General features: G+C 47.2%; 3 protein-coding genes across 3 annotated transcripts in view; 1 reads left to right on the forward strand and 2 right to left on the reverse strand.

Moving 5' to 3' along the window:
* Window positions 1-873: 873 nt before the first annotated feature.
* Window positions 874-4,590, reverse strand: LOC139565061 (prohibitin 1). The gene is made up of 7 exons (XM_071385088.1): window positions 4,439-4,590; window positions 3,747-3,841; window positions 3,226-3,387; window positions 2,891-3,033; window positions 2,604-2,720; window positions 2,294-2,389; window positions 874-2,108 (listed from the first exon to the last, which is right to left on the reverse strand). Exons 2-7 carry the CDS (start codon window positions 3,829-3,831, stop codon window positions 1,896-1,898), a joined length of 816 nt encoding a protein of 271 aa, XP_071241189.1. The 5' UTR covers window positions 3,832-3,841; window positions 4,439-4,590; the 3' UTR covers window positions 874-1,895.
* A 1,100-nt stretch (window positions 4,591-5,690) lies between these two features.
* LOC139565203 (uncharacterized) lies at window positions 5,691-11,529 on the forward strand. Its single transcript, XM_071385356.1, has 6 exons — window positions 5,691-5,819; window positions 6,490-6,673; window positions 7,130-7,233; window positions 7,322-10,126; window positions 10,389-10,597; window positions 10,882-11,529. Exons 2-6 carry the CDS (start codon window positions 6,490-6,492, stop codon window positions 10,985-10,987), a joined length of 3,408 nt encoding a protein of 1,135 aa, XP_071241457.1. The 5' UTR covers window positions 5,691-5,819; the 3' UTR covers window positions 10,988-11,529.
* Window positions 11,530-17,065: 5,536 nt separating this feature from the next.
* LOC139565204 (synaptic vesicle membrane protein VAT-1 homolog) overlaps window positions 17,066-18,305 on the reverse strand; it is a 36,780-nt gene continuing 35,540 nt past the window's right edge. Inside the window, exon 6 of the mRNA XM_071385357.1 lies at window positions 17,066-17,397. Coding sequence (XP_071241458.1) covers window positions 17,119-17,397 — 279 coding nt within the window. The 3' untranslated portion in view covers window positions 17,066-17,118. The remainder of the gene's footprint in view (window positions 17,398-18,305) is intronic.

An 18,305-nucleotide genomic window follows, 5' to 3' on the forward strand; every position in this document is an offset into this window, starting at 1 on the left:
ACGGAATCAGTTACTGGAAAAAGCGAACTACTGCATGAAATGTACATCTAAATGGCAATGCACAGATGTTGGAGATTTCTTTTAGATACATTTTTTTCATTGCCCATTTCCTGGACGAAGAAGCCTATAAGGATGGATGTCTGTACTAACCAAACACAGTAGATTGAGACTGTTCCGTTATTCCCGTCTGTAACCACCCTTCTAAAATTAAATGTGTAATGTGCAACTGTATATTTAGCAACTTTCCCCTCTGACCTAGGTACTGAAATGTGTAATTGTCATTTGAAGTATGCCCATTACGGACATGCGAATAAGTTAATTATATTTTAATATTTACTGTAGTGCCCACAACTATGACTGTGTGTAAAACAGGAAATCATACTTACATCCCGTGTAAACGAGACAGAATGATGCACCGTTTAAAAAACTCCATTATGCAAATGTCTGTGCTAAAATGTCTACGACCTATATCAGGCTGTTGGGCTAGGAGGTGAAAGGCAATAGAACAAAAACATCTGATATGTAACAGAAATATAAACCTCAAACAGGCTACCACTACTTTAGTTTTATCAGTGTATAAACTACATTGCATGTATTTATGCAATGGTAGCCTGACAATGTTTTTGTTCTCTGCCTCAATGTATACCTCAAAAACAGATGCTTGGGGAGTCCTTTCAACCTCTATACAGAACTTACACAATGGCAGACAGACGTTAAATCTGGTCTACATTTTATATTTATGCACTCAAGTACAGGTATTCGAAATTGGATGCAAAACTCACAATACATTTACAGGGCCCTCTTGTGGCTATAAATGAGAAAACCATAACAACCGTGTCACATTTCACAGACTTGGTACACACACAAAAGAGCTGTCACTTTGCTGTAGAAAAATACAATTTTATTGTTAAGTTGAGACATTGAATGGAATGTGGTGGCTTGCATATCCTCCCTCCAAAATAAAGACACAGCGACATACTTTAAAGAACGAGGGAAGGTTGCAACCCTTGACCATCTTACAGGCACGTTTCATACCACTGGGCTAGGAAGGCCATGTCACTGAGGACCATGGATGAGGTGGTGTGGACAGCGTGCTAGTAAACCAAAGATGATTCTGTAGAGGATCCAATCAAGTAGAGGGGAGTGAAGCACTGGGACTCCATGGCAATCAAACTGGAAGGATTTTAGGAAAGCTAGCTGTGAGAGGACATTTGACAGGCCATCTCTGCACAATAGACCGTCAAAGGGATGGGTAGATTCAGAGTCATATTTAGAATATATGGCTGTGGATAGATTAGTTCAGATCATTTGTATGAGGTAATTTAAAGTTATGAGTTTGAAAACAAGGGTGCTTTGGATCCCACACTACTTTGGTGTATAGTAGCAGGATCTTATTCACCCAGGGAATTTTGTGATTGGCTAAGATGAATGTAAATCCAGTTGATTAAATAGCTTGTCCTCTCAGATCAATAAATCCCCAGTATTGTGATTGCTGTGGTGGTTACAATAGGGCTAAAATGTTCCATCTTTCTCATGAAATTCCAAACAGCTCTTTCCCTAAATTAACACAATTACAACTTTGTCATATCACAGGCCCCTCGGTCACTGCGCTGAATTTGCTAGACAAATCCAAGATCATTTACTGCATCACCAATTTTGTATTTGACAGAACTTACTATATATAGTTTACCATAGATCAAGCCTCAGGCTCCCTCCTCCCCCACACACTGCCCAAAATTCACCACACTCCCAAGCTGAAATTATTTCACCAGTCCATAGTTAGTGGGAGGAGAGTGTGTGAAGGTGGACGCCCATTCCCCTCGCCCCACATCCCCTCCATGGCCCATGCATTGGCTGGTCACAGGGAGGGGCGGTTAGGTCAGGGTGTGTGGGTCTCACTGGGGCAGCTGGAGGAGTGTGCCCTGGCCGGCAGGCAGGTACGTGACGTTGCGGGAGCGGGAGAGCTGGAAGGCGATGTCCTCGGCAGCCTCCAGTTTACGCAGCTCTACCAGGCCGTCTCCAGCCTCCTGCAGAGAGTTAGCAATGAGCAGGGCGGCCTGGGAGTCACCCTCTGCTGAGATGATGGCTGCCTGTTTCTGTTGCTCGGCCTGGGGAAGTAGAGAAGAAACACTGTTTACTTCCATTCATCCTTTATGAAGGGGTGCAAGGTCAGAATCATTTGGTTGTTTAGGGTCACTACCAGCTTAAAGTGTATTAAATGCATGTTTATCATTCTTATCACCTTACAGAATAAATCTGTCAATGTCTCAAACAAACCCTTTCTCCTTCTTACCTTCTCCACGACAAACCTGGCCCTCTCGGCCTCCTGCTGAGCCACCTGCTTCATCTCAACAGCCTCTGTGAACTCCTTACCGAACGTCAAGTGTGTCTGAGGAAGAAGGAACATGTCTTCAATTAAAAACACAGAACATGTACAAGTGATGACCAGACCCACTGATAAACACTGTTGTTTCATTTCGCCGTTTTAATGAGTAAGGAAGCATCTGCGCAGAAAAGTATTCTTCTCACAAGGTAGCGTTATTCAACATTGTAAATCATAGGACTTAGTCGTTTTGAGTGCGTTATCCCTTTAAACAGCTTACCAGTGAGACGTCATCCAGGATGAGGCCAAAAGTGTTGGCTCTTTCTGTCAGGTCGTCACTGACCTGCCGAGACACCAGCTCTCTCTGGGTGATGAGCTCACCGGCATCAAACCGGGCCTGTGAGACACACAAACACACCTATATAAACATACACGCAAGGAAATAACAGGATAGCGTAGACTTCACTGCAACCCAATGCCACTCAGACTTTTAGAGGTAGAGTTTGGTTTTACCCCAAACACCAGGGTAAAAACTTAAAGGAAATGTGTCATTAGTCCAACACTCACCACCACGGACTTGAGGACCTCTGTGGTGATGGATGGCAGTACCCTCTCGTCGTAGTCTTCTCCGATGCTGGTGAAGATGCGTGGGAGCTGGCTAGCCACCGGCCGGAAGAGGATACGCAGTGTGATGTTCACATTCTGCAGATCTGGGGGGGGGGGGGGGATTAAAACATTACTAAAAAAACTGCAAGAGGACAGTTGACGTAAAAAGGAAAACACTCTTGGATAGAGCTTGAAATTAAACGACAGAAGGATAGGCAGGTAAAAGCTTTTAGTATGCCAGAGAAAGATTAAGTGTGAAAGCTATTGTGCCGGTCCTCGTGACTCATGTTAGTTACCTTTGCTGCCTGTGACGACAGGCACGTTGCGCGGACGAGAACGGCAGTCAAAGATGATAGGCTTCTGTACCCAGGGAATGAGGAAGTGGGTTCCCTCGCCAACTACGGCGTCTTGTACTCCCCGGAACCTGTCAAATATAACTGCCCGATGCCCTGCGTCAACTGAAACATGTGAAGAAATATTTGGACAATTCAGGTTGATAGTTTTATGGAACTCACAACTTTAAAGCCTCAGATAAGTCATTTGTAATTTCTAGTATTGCATCCAAGTGTTACAATGATATCAAGATCCCTTTCGGGCAGCAGGTAGCCTAGTGGTTAGAGCGTTGGGCCAGTAACCAAAAGGTTGCTGGATTGAATCCCAGACCTGACAAGGTAAAAATCTGTCGTTCTGCCCCTGAACAAGGCAGTTAACCCACAGACAGGCAGTCATTGTAAATGAGATTTTTCTTAACTGGCTTGCCTAGTAAACTGATCCAACTGATCAATTTACAGAGCTCAATGTGAGCTCAATGTCTCACCATTGAAGAGGGCCGAGTTCACAACACCTCCACCAACGGCGAGGGCCAGCCCCAACTTCCCGATGGATTCAAATAGTTTCGCCATGTCTGTAGCCCTGGGGGGGGGGGGGGGGGGGATATTAAAGATAATACATTTACTATCATTTCTATTGGAGCTCACATCACTGATCACTGATGTTAATTATATAATTGATTATGTGGTGGTATAATAAATCTACATGTAGGTAAGTAGCTCCTAAAGCTATCCAAATAAGTGTTGTTCGGTTTTCCTGAGCTCTGACTTAGTCCCTTCTGACGTGATGGCCTTGGTCTGTCAATGATGCCAACGCTACATTAAATCACTCTAGCGAGCTAAGCAAGCAGACTTTGCAACAAAAACGACTAACACCATTTAACTAACTATGTGAATTGAAACATTTGTCACGCAATGTCGCACCTGGACATGTCATGCCAAGCGATAGCTCTAGATCAGGGTAACAAACACTATCATGACGATCTGTTGCTACATGCTTACGCAGCGACAAGAACTTGCAAATCGGTCGCTCGTGTCCAAGTTACTCAATGCGTACCTTCCCGGTTTACTGAATAATTACCCACACAGCATTACAATAGCTATATCTGACTATTAGGGAGCTTTGTTAATTATATATTTATACATGTATATAGTCAGAACGAATTAAATTAGCACTCACCTATTTTTTCAGTTCTGTCTTTGACCTCCACCAGAGCAGACGTTTGAACGCATGATTTCTTTTCTACACAGCATGGGCATCACCTTGCAACAAACTCCTCTCTGATTGGATAAGTAGTGCTTCGGGACTTGTTTATTGATGCAATTCATTGGCTAGTGAGAATATCGCTGAGCATTCTGGTTGCTGAAGTTCACCAACTATGATAATAGTAATATTATGATATAATTAAGCAATAAGGCACGAGGGGGTGTGGTGTATATAGCCAATATACCACGGCTATGGGATGTTCTTAGTTGCAACGTGGAGTGCCTGGATACAGTCCTTAGGCGTATTGTATTGGCCATATACCACAAACTCCCGAGGTGCCGTTTGCTATTATGAACTGGTTACCAACGTAATTAGAGCAGTAAAAATACGTTTTGTCATACCCGTGGTATACGTGAACCAATCAGCATTCAGGGCTCGAACCACCCAGTTTATAATGATAATTAAATATTTCTGTCATTTGAAAAGGGTTGAATCACAGAGTTTCTAAACACTGAGGTGCAACATCGCAAGACTTCCAGGAACGATTGCGAAACAGACCATACAGACCGGGCCAGGGTTTGGGTTTTGAGAAGTGAAAAATTCTTCGTTAGTTGTTCATTTTCCCAAAATCTAAAGGCACAATCTATATTTGAGCCAAAATCTTATTACTCCAACATCGTGAAACTGACAAACTGACACGTTTTTATGTTCGCAAAAAAACAACTTTATATCGAAGTAGTGCCTTTGATTTGACGGTCTACACAAGTGCAGTTCAGCACTAAACAACCCGTTAGACGCGATGACGTATTTCTGCGCATGAGCTTGTAGGCCATTGTCGCCATGACATCGCCTACAAGTGTGATCGAGGATTTCTATTGGAGAAGCAGTTTCCGCAGTTTCATCTTCATACTGTACTATCTTTGGTTGAATGAATCATCTCTTTGGCGAGAATAAAGCCTAGGCCATAATAATGCCATATGTTTGACTGTTTCTTCTTCAGTTAGTGAGACATATTATGAAAATAAAGTTGAACTTACTGTGTATCATTTCAGAACGTTCAGTGGCTGGTTTCACACACACACACACACACACAATTTGTTGAAAGACAAATGTATCTCATTACTGGACAATTCTAATCTAGGTTTTCAATTGACCAATGCATTGATTCATTTTTGGACCTGTGAACCTGGCCTTATGTTCGCCCCCTGGCGTTTGCAATGAAGAACAACAACAATCTTCACTCCCCAGTTCCTACTTCATAGTTTCACTTTCCATCCATGTTTTGAACAACATGCAAGGGAAGTACGTCCACGTCTTTGGTGGGAGACGAGAGATATGAGAGGCTTCTAAAAAGGTAAGGTATGGATATTTGCGTTGATATCGTTGTGGGAAAAAAGCAATGCCTTGAAGAGCTCTACTTTGAGGTCATTTTAGATTGTGTCGTTGGATTTGTGCACTTCCTTCAAGTTTCATGTTCTCAGTCTCCATGGTCACACTTACCCATTCCTTTGATTTTCACAGATGTTGTGATCTGATGGTAAAAGTGATGGTCCCTTTTATAGAGCGGGGAAGGGAATGTATTTCTGAAACAGTGGATGAAAGTGATTTGAAGCCTACTGGTCGATTGCTCTTTGTGGACCCTACTTTAACCTCAAGCAGTCAGTGCGCATGCCATGTGAACAGTTCGCACATCTCTCTTTACAGTATACTATCAACATCAACGGTATCTCAAGCTGTTTCCATAGCAATGACCTCCGTTGACACAGCAGTTTAATAAAACAACGTTTCTGTTGATTATGTTGATGAAGTTTCGTGGCAACGTCCAATATAGGGTGTCATTTAATTAAATATCCAGATAATATCCAGATAACCGCCACAAAAAAATGGTTATGTTGGCCTATTACATGGCAATGACAAATGTATTGACAATTTACGATCAGTGGTTTTGGTTGAAGGGAGACTTGGCTTGCTATACCCACCTATGTATTCCTCCTGTATGTCAGTAACCCGGTTTTTCCCAGCAGATGGCGGAGCAGTGCAGGACAGTGAGGGTGAGTGGCCTGCCCACTGATATGAAGGAGGACCGGCTGACAGACAAGCTGTACATCTACTTCCTGAGGGCCAGGAATGGAGGAGGGGAAATAGCATCTGTCACCATTGTCAAGGCAACACCCGGCTCTGCCCTCATCACCTTTGAGGACATTGGAGGTCAGTAGGTGTGTGTGTGTGTGCATATAATGTGCCTGAGGCTCCTCGGAGGGGAGGGCTGGTAGGGTGCATCGGGGATAGAATGTGAATAATGAATTGGTAGAGAGAAGAGATCAGGAGACTGGAGAGTTGATGGTGATAAATGGACTATTTCACCATAACGTAGAGGCATAAAGTAACAACTACCGTACATCGTTGCCACTGCTAAGTTCCTTATCAGTAGATTTCCATCTGGCTCGTTGACCACAGCCACTCTTTTTAAACTTCATTTTGCATCCATTTGCAAATTAACTATGAAATGCAAGGTGTTATGCTTCATGGCCTGTCACCATCGATTAACTGTGAGCTCGGGTGTTGGCATACATTTCAAGGAGAGGCCAGGGGCAGGAGTGCTTAGTAAGGGTGTTTCTCTGACTGAGATTGATTTAGCTCTTGTACTCTGGTGACCCCGCATAGCGGCAAGGAGCGTGCTTCAACATGGCCGACACATTCTGAAGGTGGACGGGAAGATGTATGAACTCACCTTGAGTGAACCTCACAAAGACCTGGACCCAAATAAGGTATGTTGTTGACACGATATTTGTTAAAAGGCGACACATTTTGTTTAAACTTACATGCTCTCCCTCTTTCGCCCCCTCTCCCGTTCAGGTCATCTTGAGCATGTCTGTTACTGTGGACTACAGCCAGCTACCTGGAGGAAAGGCAGCATTGACCAGCCTTGACAGGAGTCATGATGTTCAGATCCACTATAACAACCCAGAGCAGCTCTGCACCTTGCAGGGCCTCTACTCCCAGGTTCAGGCTGCACTGGCCCAAATACTGGGGCTCCCTGCGTCCCTGGCCTCCACAGATACACCCCCACCTGGGGCCAATGGTGTTCTGGGAGTCCTTACTAGAGGCATTAGTGGCCAAGCGAAGAGGACTCATACCCAGGAGGCGACAGACCATCACAGGAGAGGTGGTGAGCAGAGTGATCTAGGCTCAGGCCCACTTAGGGACTTTACGTCTGGAGGTCAGGGCTGGGAGTGGGAGGAGACAGCCCAGGCAGAGGGAGGTGCTGTGGGTCTGTGTCTGTCTGAGGAACCCCCCATGGTGGAAGAGGACCTCTCCCTGATCATGGATGCAGACTTGTTCCACTACCTGCAGAGGCAGTGTGGAGAGGAGTACCAGGAGATCCTCACCCAGCATGGGGTAGAGGTGGTGGACGTGACCGCAGAGGGGGTGACCACCCTGTTCCTACAGAGAGACCCCGGGGTGGGGGACATTGGGCAGGAGCTGGAGCGTCTGAGGGGGGCTCGTGGGGACCTGAGCCGGCTCTACCAGGAGAACGAGGCCAGGCTCCGGCGAGCCCAGCTGCCCAAGAGCGTCCTCTCGCCCAGGGAAGGCCTGTCCAGGGCCATGGAGGGCCTGCGGGTCAGGCTGCCCAAGTTGCTGCTCAGTGAGGATGACCGAAACATCTACTTAGTTGGCAACAGCAGCGATGTGTCCGAAGCCAAACAGTTCCTCCTCCTGGGGGAGAGAGAGGAGGCGGTGGAGGATGTAGCCAGCTTGTTACGAACCTCCTCATCCACATGTGGTTCCTCCAAGCCAGGGGAAGAGGAGAGACTCAAACCCACTCTCTCCTCCACAGCAGGAACACCCCTGGACGCCAGGGTAGATAAGCTGCTAAAGCAAAATGAGACAGAGAGGAGGACGGAGGGGGCCCGAGGGTATAAGTTTGCCCCCTGCTTCAAGGCATTAGGGCCGGCTGGGCTAGGGACCAGACCTAGGGACACAGTGACGGTAGGGGACACATCTCCAAGCATACGACCGGGCCTTCGACCCATGTTAGGCCATGACCTGTTTGGCTTAGACAGAACAGGGTCAGGTGTTGGGGGATTCTCCAGGCCAGGTGCACAGAGTAGTGGAGAGGATATACTGTTCAGGAGAGGTGAACCCCTGTCCACCCCCTCTATGGAGAATGGACTCTTCCTGAGCTCAATACCAACACACGTTGGGCAGCAGGGTGAGACAGCCCCATTCACCTCAACTCTGAACACCTTGTCAGGGGGCAGCACCATCCCCACCACCATCTCAACCTCCGGGTCAGGATCCACCCTAAAGCGTGCCAGTAGTTTCTCGGGTCGGGCCAGGTCCAAGGTCCAGGACCCAGGACAGAGTGAGGCTGAGAAAGCCACAACCAGAGCCAGACGGTCCAATAGCTTGCACAGGAGAAATGCCTACAGTGCAGAGCTAACCATTTCCATGTTGATATGGAATTACATGAAGGAGGCCTACGCCACCTCTATACAGGACATGACCTCTGACCTGCATATGAGGGAGAGCCAATCAGACAAAAGCAGTGACATCACTGTCATCTTTATGGGTACGGAGTCATCTGTGGTGAGCACCTGTCAGTTGGAGATGCAGAAGCTGGTTGCCATGGTGAAGACAGACTTCTGTTTGCAGGAGTTGCCTCTGGCTGAGTTAGGCGTGTCTGACCCAGCAGATGAGACTTTAGAGGTGTGCTGTGCTGAGGTGAGGCAACGGTTCAAAAAGGTCTCCATCCAGACAATGAGAGATAGCGTGTTTCTGATCGGCCCCAAGCAGCTGTGCTCTCAAGTGGGGGCAGCACTGAGGGAGGTGTTCCCTGGAGAGACAGGCCAGAGGGGGGGACAAGAGGACTTCTCTGTCCCCTCTACCTCCACTTTGAATCAGTCCAGTCCATTTCAGATGAATGGGGTCCAGAACTCCACACAGTTTCAGACCAATAGCCCTCAGCGGATGTCTGAGACTCAGAGAGGGGGAGAGGAGGGGCCTGGTGCCAACAGGGAGAAGAAAAACATCCAGAGGAGTGACTCTTCCAAGAGGACGAGGAACAGCGAATCAGAACACAAGAACACAGTTGTTAGCCAATCACCAGCGAGGAAAGACCCTGTCATAAAGGAGAAAGTGGAGAGGGGAGGGACCATGGAGGCAGACGGGAGCAAGACTGACACATTCCTCAGCCATTCAGCGATAGGCAACGGAGGAAGGCCGGGAGCAGTGAATGGTGGCGGTACCAATCAAGACATGGTCACGCCCCCAAAAGAAAGCAACCTGAGATCCAGAGTGACCCAGAAGGACAACAACAGACAGTCTCGTGGAGCAGAGAACCAGGAGAGGTCAGGGTCAGGGGGAGCTCTGACACGTCACGGCCCGGGAAGGTCTAGTCTGTCTGGGGCACGGACACAGATCTGTGTGTGTGGGGAGAGTGGGGCGTCAGTGAAGAGGACAGGGTGTGGGGTGACCCTGTGCCCACTGTGCCTTCTCACAGTCCACATCCAATGCAGGGTTTGCCCCAAGGCTGAGGTGGCAGTTCCACAGGGCGTCCAGGGTAACATGAGCTACTCTGAGATGCCCTTCAGCCTGCCAGGCCATGGCAGAGACGCCGTCGTTAAGATCACCTACTGCATCCCAGATGGCATTCAGGGGGTAAGGGCATGACTTCTCTACCAAGCTATCTGATGGGCCAATTAGAGTTGACATTTTAAACGTGTCATGTCCACTGTCCAAATGCACTCTTGGCATTATTAAATCAGCTTATATTCAAATGTTAAGTCTTAAGTATTCCTTGTCAGTAATTGCTTGCTTTGCATTTCTACGTTCTGTCATGTTTAACTCCTAAAACTGTCTGGTGGCGTTTACAATCTGGAACACACCCCATTATCTGCCACATGTCCCTCTCTTGTTGTAGAGGGGCCACCCCTCGCCTGGCTCTGCGTTTCGGGGGGGAGTATTTGAAGCCTACCTTCCCCTTTGTGAGAGTACCAGGAAACTCCTACCGCGGCTGGAGAAAGCCTTCAGGCTAGGCCTCACCTTCACTGTGACGGGCAGTGAACCAGGGGCCAGGGTCAGCTGGGACAGCATCCCCCACAAGACCAGCCTGCAGGGGGGCAAGTCTGGGTGAGTACTGGAGTCACAGTACCCATTAGTGACTTTCGACTGAAATAGCAACAGTAAAGAGCAGAAAGTCGGGGGTCAATGTTGTGTGCTGGTCATTGTATTACCTAGTGTGTCCCAAATGCCACCCTATTCCCTTTATAGTGCACTACTTTTGGGAGTATGGTGCCATTAAGGATGTAACCTATATAAGAAAAGCCCTATAGAGCTCTGGTCAAAAGCAGTGCACTATAGGATTAGGGTGCCATTTGAGATATACGCCATAATGTAATTTTGTGTCCACACAGGAATGGTTATCCAGACTCCACCTATCTGAGTCGCCTGTCTGAGGTACTGAGGGCTCATGGGATTGAGGAGGCCCCTGCCAAGTCTCAAGACCTAAACAAAACCTGACAAGGATAGTCTTATCTATGTTTTTAATCAAGGTGTTTGTTTCTCTCCGGTGTTGCAAGAATTTAATCTGTATGTATTTTGCACTGTGTCCCTAGACTCCCAAGAAATGTTGAACGCTTGTGTGAGTCTGTATAGTTAATAAGCCAACGAGAGAAGTCCTTTTGGTTCTTAAGAGTTTTATAGTTGTACTGTTGTTCATGCTTAAATCAGGACCAGTTGATTTCCACAGATATTTTACGGATGATAGTGACACAAAAGTGTTTGCGCTACTATTGTTATTGGACCAGCATTAGTCCTGGCAGCTGTTGTTTATGTGATCTGTACTGTGTTTTGGATCTCTCGAGATTTCTGACCGTGAACATTCCCGTCTTTATCTTACTGTGACCGCGTACCGTCCATATCTTTTCTGTACTCCCACCGCTGATAGCATTCCCATTCATTATGTAAACACACTCAGAACATGAGCCATAAAATATCAAGTAATTGCAGTTCCATGTTGTTTCCTCACAGTAACATCCTAATAACACAGTAACAAAGCCACAGCTCCAGGTCGAGTATTTTTTCTCCTTCCCGTTATGCTTTTTTATTAGTCCTGGAAAACATGTAAGGCATATGGTAACATTACACATTGAAGCATTACAAGCTCTAGAGCCCATACTGTGGACAGCATGGCACCACGTACGCAGTAAAACCCAGTCAAGCACAGAAGCAGCATCAATTCAAAGGGTTTAAAAAACAAAGTGGAGACAACTTAGTGGAAGAGTGGGAAAACAACGCTTTAGACCGAAGGAGAGAAGGAACGAAAACCGAGCAAACAAATCAACGTGTAGGTAGAATAGCTGTCTCACAGTAAACCGTGTGTGGAAACGGAGCTGTCTGGACGGGAAAGGGACAATGGACCTGTTCTTCTGAAGCTTCCCCGTGGACGGGTTCATGTACATCTTGTTATGAGGCTGACTTGACAGTGTCAGATGAGGGAAGAGGAGGGGGAATGGGAGGGGGTATGGGTGCAGTGAGGAGAGGCGGGGGGGGGAGCAGGTATAGGTGCAGTGATTTGGCTTCTGTTGGCACCGTGATGATGAGGGTGGAAAGGGAAAGGGACTCCCTCTGCACAGAGCCACTACTAAACTATACAGTGGAAGGAATAATGAACTATACACGCATGCCTTTTTCCCGGGTCACCTACACACAGATCCGAGTGTACTATACACATCGTAACAAGCCTAGCCAAATGCACCAGACACTCACAGCATTCCTATAGAGTCGTGGAATGTGTCGGCAGTTGGCACATGGCAACAGTTTTTAGTGATTGCTAATGAAGAGCCAAGAGACGGCCAGAAACGGTTGGGTGGTTTTCTTTTCGGGAAGGGGGTGTGTGTGGGGTGGAGGGGTGGGGGCTGTACGCCTCTGGATGTGGTAATAATCGTCAGACTGGGATTATCTTTCTAACTAGGAATAAACTCCACCACGCACTGCGATTGACATAAGACTGGAAAGGAGAACGATATAGTGTGTGTGAGAGAGAGAACAACGAAGAACAGATGTACTCAAATGTAGCCATTTCTGAAAAAGAGTAAGGGAAGCTGTTTGGAATGACCTGTGAGAAACCATGTGAAACAGTGACATTAAGACTGCCAATCAAAGGAAACCCGTTAGCTAGAACAATATAGCTGGGAGCTGTGATGTTTTCCAATGCATGAAATGCCCTAGTTTCTTCATGGATCATCTCTGGTTTTAAGAGCTCTTGCATAAGAATGTGCGTCTGGCTGGAAAAGCAATTCAAGCTGACACACAACGTAGATTCACCAAGCTGGAAAAGCAATCGGGCGCTCGGGATTGGGAGGAGTGGGTTAGGGCTCAGGCACAGCCAACATCGGATTCATCCTGTCCTCTCTGACACCCAGTTACACCCCACGCCGTAACCACTCACTACACCCACCCACCCGTGTGCTGCAGCTGAGTTCATCTAAGAGACCTTTTGGTTCTATCGAACAGGAAGAAAAACATTGAATCAAATGACATATAATCTCTGCACCACATGCCATTGGATGCATGCAATTTAATTCCAGATGTTAATGTGATGTGTGTGTATGGTGTGACGAGTGTGTGTATGGAGAGGCCGGGGCTTTGGCTAACTGACAATTGACTAGAACCAAAGAGCTCTCGAGGTGCAATAGAGGATAGTGGAATGTCTGAGGCCAACGGGTTGTATGTGAACTGGGATCGGCTTTCGGGCGGATATGTTGCGCCTGGGACGGACCTAGAGCTGGGTTTCTATCTATGCAGCTGTGAAATATTGGCCTCGCTATGACATCCCCGACACATCTGCTACCTCACTCTCTCTCCTCCCATACAAACCATTTGGAATCAGGCTAAGAGAAACAGGAAACCGGCGTATGGTGGTGTTCACAAAGCTAAACTAGAGAGAGGTTGGATGAAAGAAACGCTCAATGATTCACCTGGTCATGTATATTTTTGAATGGGTGTTTTATTTATCTTTTTATGTTTTTGGGGGGGTTTCAATTCTAAGAAGATTGTAGTTTGTGTGCTTTGCTGTGCAGCCTAATCGTCCATGCACTCTTCCCTGTTATGGAGATTATATGGTATGGTTGTAAACGCATAGGCCTGTCGACTGATGTGGGCGTCAGTTTGTTGTAGTAGATGTCTGAGGCCTGATAATACTCTATTGACACATTTCACTGATCTGAGATCAGTGAGGAGTTTGGATATGGAGGGAGGTGCCTCTCAACAAGGTAGTGTGTCTGTGTGTGTGTGTATGTGTGTGTTAGGATCGAGGCATGAGAGCGAGACCCCAACCAATCAGAAACGACTAAAACCTTTTGTAAACTGTAGCAAAATTCTATCAGCACCCATAAGCATTTGGGACAGAAATCACACACAGATTGTTTTTGTTTTTCTACAAGGTCATCGGAAAAGTACCCAGAATTATTTTGTTTTTCTTCTCTTTTTCATTGAATGCACCGTTGTAGTCAAGGCATTGACAGAGGAGTACAGACAGTTTGGCACAAATGGTCAGGCCCAACAGAAAGGATCATCACATTGAAAAGGAATGTAGATAGGCAGGTCCCACCGTAAAGAGAATGAACTTTGAACTTTAAACCCCTTGGAAAACAAAACCAAAAAACATAGGTCAAAATCTTAACAAAAACATGAAGTAAAACATCGTTTTACTGAAGCGTGAGCTTCTCACATGGCATTCAGAAAACAGAAACACCGTCCACAGGTTCACAGAAGGAGCCCAGCAGATCAGAAAAGAACACTAACCAGAGCCTGACAGAACACAGTCACTCCCCACACCGGCATGGCACTCACACTCCGTCCCAGGCCCACTGCTGTCCCCGCTACACCGGGTCGTCACTTTCACAGCCCTGGATGAATGAATGGTTTCATTTGAGCTGCCACCCAGGAGAAGCTGGCAGAGGGTAGAGGGAGAGAAGTGTGCTTGTGTTTCACGTTGCATGCAAAAGTGTCACTTCCACTGTACTTCCAGTGAGTTTCAGCAGATACAGTATGGTCTCTCTGAGTGGGGAAGGAGCGGAGCGGACTCAGAGCCAGCGGGACTGGAGTGGGACTGCCATGCCTGGAAGTGCATTAAGATCAGCGAGCAGAGTGCAAAATACCTATACCAACTGTCCTCTTAACATTGGCCTCATCAGAGAAGGGGAGGAGAGCGAGAAAGAGAGGATTAGAGCTAGACAGCTGTGAAGAAGATGAAGAGTGTAAGGAAGGGGAGGTTGTAATGGGGTTGAGGAGGGGCAGGTGGGAGTCTTTTTTTGTAACCTGACAAACGACCTGAGGACACACACATCTTCACACACAATGACTGACACACGACATGAGGGAGGCCACTCATGCTAACACAACAACTTCTTTACAAAGTCACTAGTCACCATCTGAGACTCTTCACAGACAGACCGGCAGGCAGACAGGCAAGTGTGTGAAGAGCATGGATTCTCACATCTTTCCAAATGGGATAGTAGTGGGGTGTTTTTGAAGTCCGTACTGCAGGACTCCTGCTCATAACAGATTAAGCTTCCGTCCATGGTTTATCATAGACAATTCATCTCTGACGTAAGAACGAGTATCAGATTAATTCAATATAATTTAGAGGAGGTGGAAAACAAAACCCTGCTTTATTGATACAAAGGAGTCCCCTATAATCAACTTCTGAAAACCAGTCTTGCTGTTCTAAATTATGTCCACAAGGGGCAGCAGTGCATTCGTATGGGAGAGGCCAACTATTGATTGTGACCCTAGGTGTGCCACCCCCACACAGACTATATGGGATTTGAATGTCCTCATAATATACCGAGACAAAGAGAAATATTTCCAGAGTGTAGTAACGAGGATGTTAGCCTAATTGTACTGCTCTGTACGACAGCTTTAATACTAAAGGGTTTCAAGAGACACTTTACTGCTCTGTAATACTGCTCACTCACTCGCTCGCTCAGATATACTGAGAAATAGACCACAGCGCCATCTCTGACGAGCCTGTTGCCTGTTGCTATGCCGACCACAGAGAGAGAGAGAGAGAGATGAAGGGGGAGGGATGGGTGAGAATGCACACCAGCAGGAGTTTTTTTTTACCCTTCCAAACTCCCCTGTTTCAGATCAGGGCGAACGACAGGCGAGCGGTCACTGTGAAAGGAGTGGAATGCCAGGGGAGGAACAGGGTCTGATATCAAGGAACTGGGCGGCTTTCACTCTATCTTACTCCATTCAAATGTTTTAGTGTCTCTACACAACACTGCCTCTTTGAACACATCGTCCTGTGTGTGTGTGTGTGTGTGTGTGTGTGTGTGTGTGTGTGTGTGTGTGTGTGTTTGTGCCCCTTGTTTGAAGAGAAACCATTTTCTCTCCTAATTGGCACTGTGCGCTGCTTGCCAACAGTTGGTTCATTAGAAACATCAGTGACTACAGAGCGCCAAAACTATGCCCTGATTTCTCCCTCCCTATTTAATACTGGACCAAATGGCTCATTAATTCTCGGTCTGGAGCTTCATCCTGTCACACGCTATTGTCTGGTCTCTAGCGCGTCACCTCTAGGATTATGGGACATGTAGTGTGGGCTCAGCTGTGAGGTGGAGCTGTGTGATACTAGAAGTGCCATGGCATTTAAGGGATGTGCCACTAACCTTTCTTTATATACTTAAATAAAGAGTGGGTAGTGGTGATTGACAGGGGAGTTCTGTAACCACTGGCTTTGGAGTCAAGCATCTCACAGCCATGCAAACATCTCCAGGGGAGCTGATAGCCAATCACAGACAAGCAAACACTGACTGACTCATGCACAGTGACATAACACAACGCTGGACCGTGTGTGAGATGGTGGGTGGGTGTGGTTCTGCCTGTCTGTCTGTCTGTGGGTTTATACCATAGGGAGAGGGGGAGGGTAGGGGGAACTCAGTAGAGGAAGAGGAAGGAGAGGTGGCAGGTGGAAGTCAGCGCAGGGCAATCTAGCATAGTGGGAGTTGACATGGAGGGAGGAGGGGCACTGTGTGAGTTGGAATGGGTCGAATTATCGTTGTCAAGGCAACAGGGATGCACCCCAGGCCTGGGCATTATACCCACACTGTCCCTCTGTGTGTGTCTCTCTCTCTCTCTCTCTGGGGTCTCAACAGGCAACACCTTCAGACTGTTATGACATGAGTCATAGGAGAGCGTATAGTAGTGGTCATTTTCCCATGGTGGCGAGGTGAGGGCGGGAACTGTTTTGTGAGCCCGGCTATCATTAAGGTGCACTGGGGATGAGGGAGCGTGAGGGATTCAGAAATAAAGTGACCCTTGCTTGAGTGAGGGAGAGGAGAGAGAGGGGATGAGGGGTGGGTATAGGCCCAGGCCTGAGTATTCGCTGTCAGAGTGGACTGGGGAGGGGTCTGAGAGATGATGGTAGGGATGACAGATTGACTGCTGTGCAATGAGTCTATAAAGCCCACCCCCATCCCCCGCTCTCCCAAGTCCAACCCACACACACCACACCTCCCTTTCCCTCCCCTACCACATTTCCCCTGCCCTGTCACCCCCTCCCAAACCAAACCCCTGCTCCCAGGACAAGAGCTCCCCGATGGTCTGCCTGCCTGACTATCCATCCATCCATCAATCCCTCACTCTCACTTCTCCTCTTTCTTGGGCTCCTCCTTCTTCTCCTCCTTCTTCACCTCGTTTTTCTCCTCGTTTTTCTCCTCCTTCTTCTTCTCTTCTTTCTTGTCCTCCTTCTTGGAGTCCTCCTTCTTCTTGTCGTCTTTCTTCTTGTCCTCCTTTTTCTTGTCCTCCTTCTTCTCCTCTTTCTTAGGCTCCTCTTTCTTCTCCTCCTCTGGCATAGGCTCGGTGATGAGGATCACCTTGCCGATGTTGTTTCTCTCCTGCATTCTCCGCATGGCATCGCCCACCTGGATAGAGGAGCAGAGGCAGAGAGAGAGACATGAACGAATGAATGATGGACAGTGGGAGAGTAGATGTCCATCTATCATCATGTGTCCAGGACTGCTGGTTTGTCTTTCACACAAATATGCATACATAGCCGCATAACCCCCCCCCCCCCACACACACAAACACTAAATTGCTCTCCAAACCCTTAGAAGGAGATGATGCCAGGCACCACAAGCATAAATTGCCCTTCTTACACATAAACTACAGGCAAGTATCAGAACATGGGAGAGTGAAGTTTGCACAAACTTTAGTGGGAGGATGTATTAATAGCTGAGAGAGAGGGAGAAAGATGGAGAGGGAGAGGTGGCGTAAACGTGAGCCTGAGTCAGTGCTTGACGGACAGAAAGCAAGAGCGAAAGCTTTAGATGGAGAATCATGTAGATCGAGAGAAAGAACAGAGACAAACTGGTGGAATTATGAATCAGTGTTCTGTGTTTAAGAATTCAAATGCATTGCTAAATTCGACATTTATTTTCATTTGAAAGTACTTCAGTTTAAAACGGTCTATGTCGTCCCCATATGTTTCATTAAACCACAGGATAGATAACACGTAGGGGTCTAATTGAGAGCTGGACAATGTATTGATCATGTCACATTATTGACTGACTGGTTCCTAGGTGCCTGTCACAGTGTCACGTCAGAGGCTGGTCCCCAGGGTTGTGCCACAGCCCGGGTTGATTGACCCATAGGTTTCTTCCTGTCCTGCCTACTTGTCAATCATAGTGACAAAGGGGCAGATCCTAGACAGGCCAGCCCCACCCTATACCGACCCGCTCGTCTCTGCCTAATGTCTGCGTCTGTCTCTCCACCAGAGGAGGCTGGTGGGAGGAGCGATAGGAGGACGGGCTCTGTGTAATGTCTGGATTGG

Source organism: Salvelinus alpinus, chromosome 36, assembly GCF_045679555.1.
Source record: "Salvelinus alpinus chromosome 36, SLU_Salpinus.1, whole genome shotgun sequence".
NCBI lineage: Eukaryota > Metazoa > Chordata > Actinopteri > Salmoniformes > Salmonidae > Salvelinus > Salvelinus alpinus.

Coding starts and splice junctions, on each gene's coding strand:
- LOC139565061 (XM_071385088.1), bottom strand. CDS start 3,831: ATGGCGAAACTATTTGAATCCATCGGGAAGTTGGGGCTGGCCCTCGCC. Junction 2,721..2,890: donor AGGTCCTCAAGTCCGTGGTG/GTGAGTGTTGGA, acceptor TGTGTCTCACAG/GCCCGGTTTGATGCCGGTGA. Junction 2,390..2,603: donor TCCTGGATGACGTCTCACTG/GTAAGCTGTTTA, acceptor CTTCTTCCTCAG/ACACACTTGACGTTCGGTAA.
- LOC139565203 (XM_071385356.1), top strand. CDS start 6,490: ATGGCGGAGCAGTGCAGGACAGTGAGGGTGAGTGGCCTGCCCACTGAT. Junction 7,234..7,321: donor AAGACCTGGACCCAAATAAG/GTATGTTGTTGA, acceptor TCTCCCGTTCAG/GTCATCTTGAGCATGTCTGT. Junction 10,598..10,881: donor CTGCAGGGGGGCAAGTCTGG/GTGAGTACTGGA, acceptor GTGTCCACACAG/GAATGGTTATCCAGACTCCA.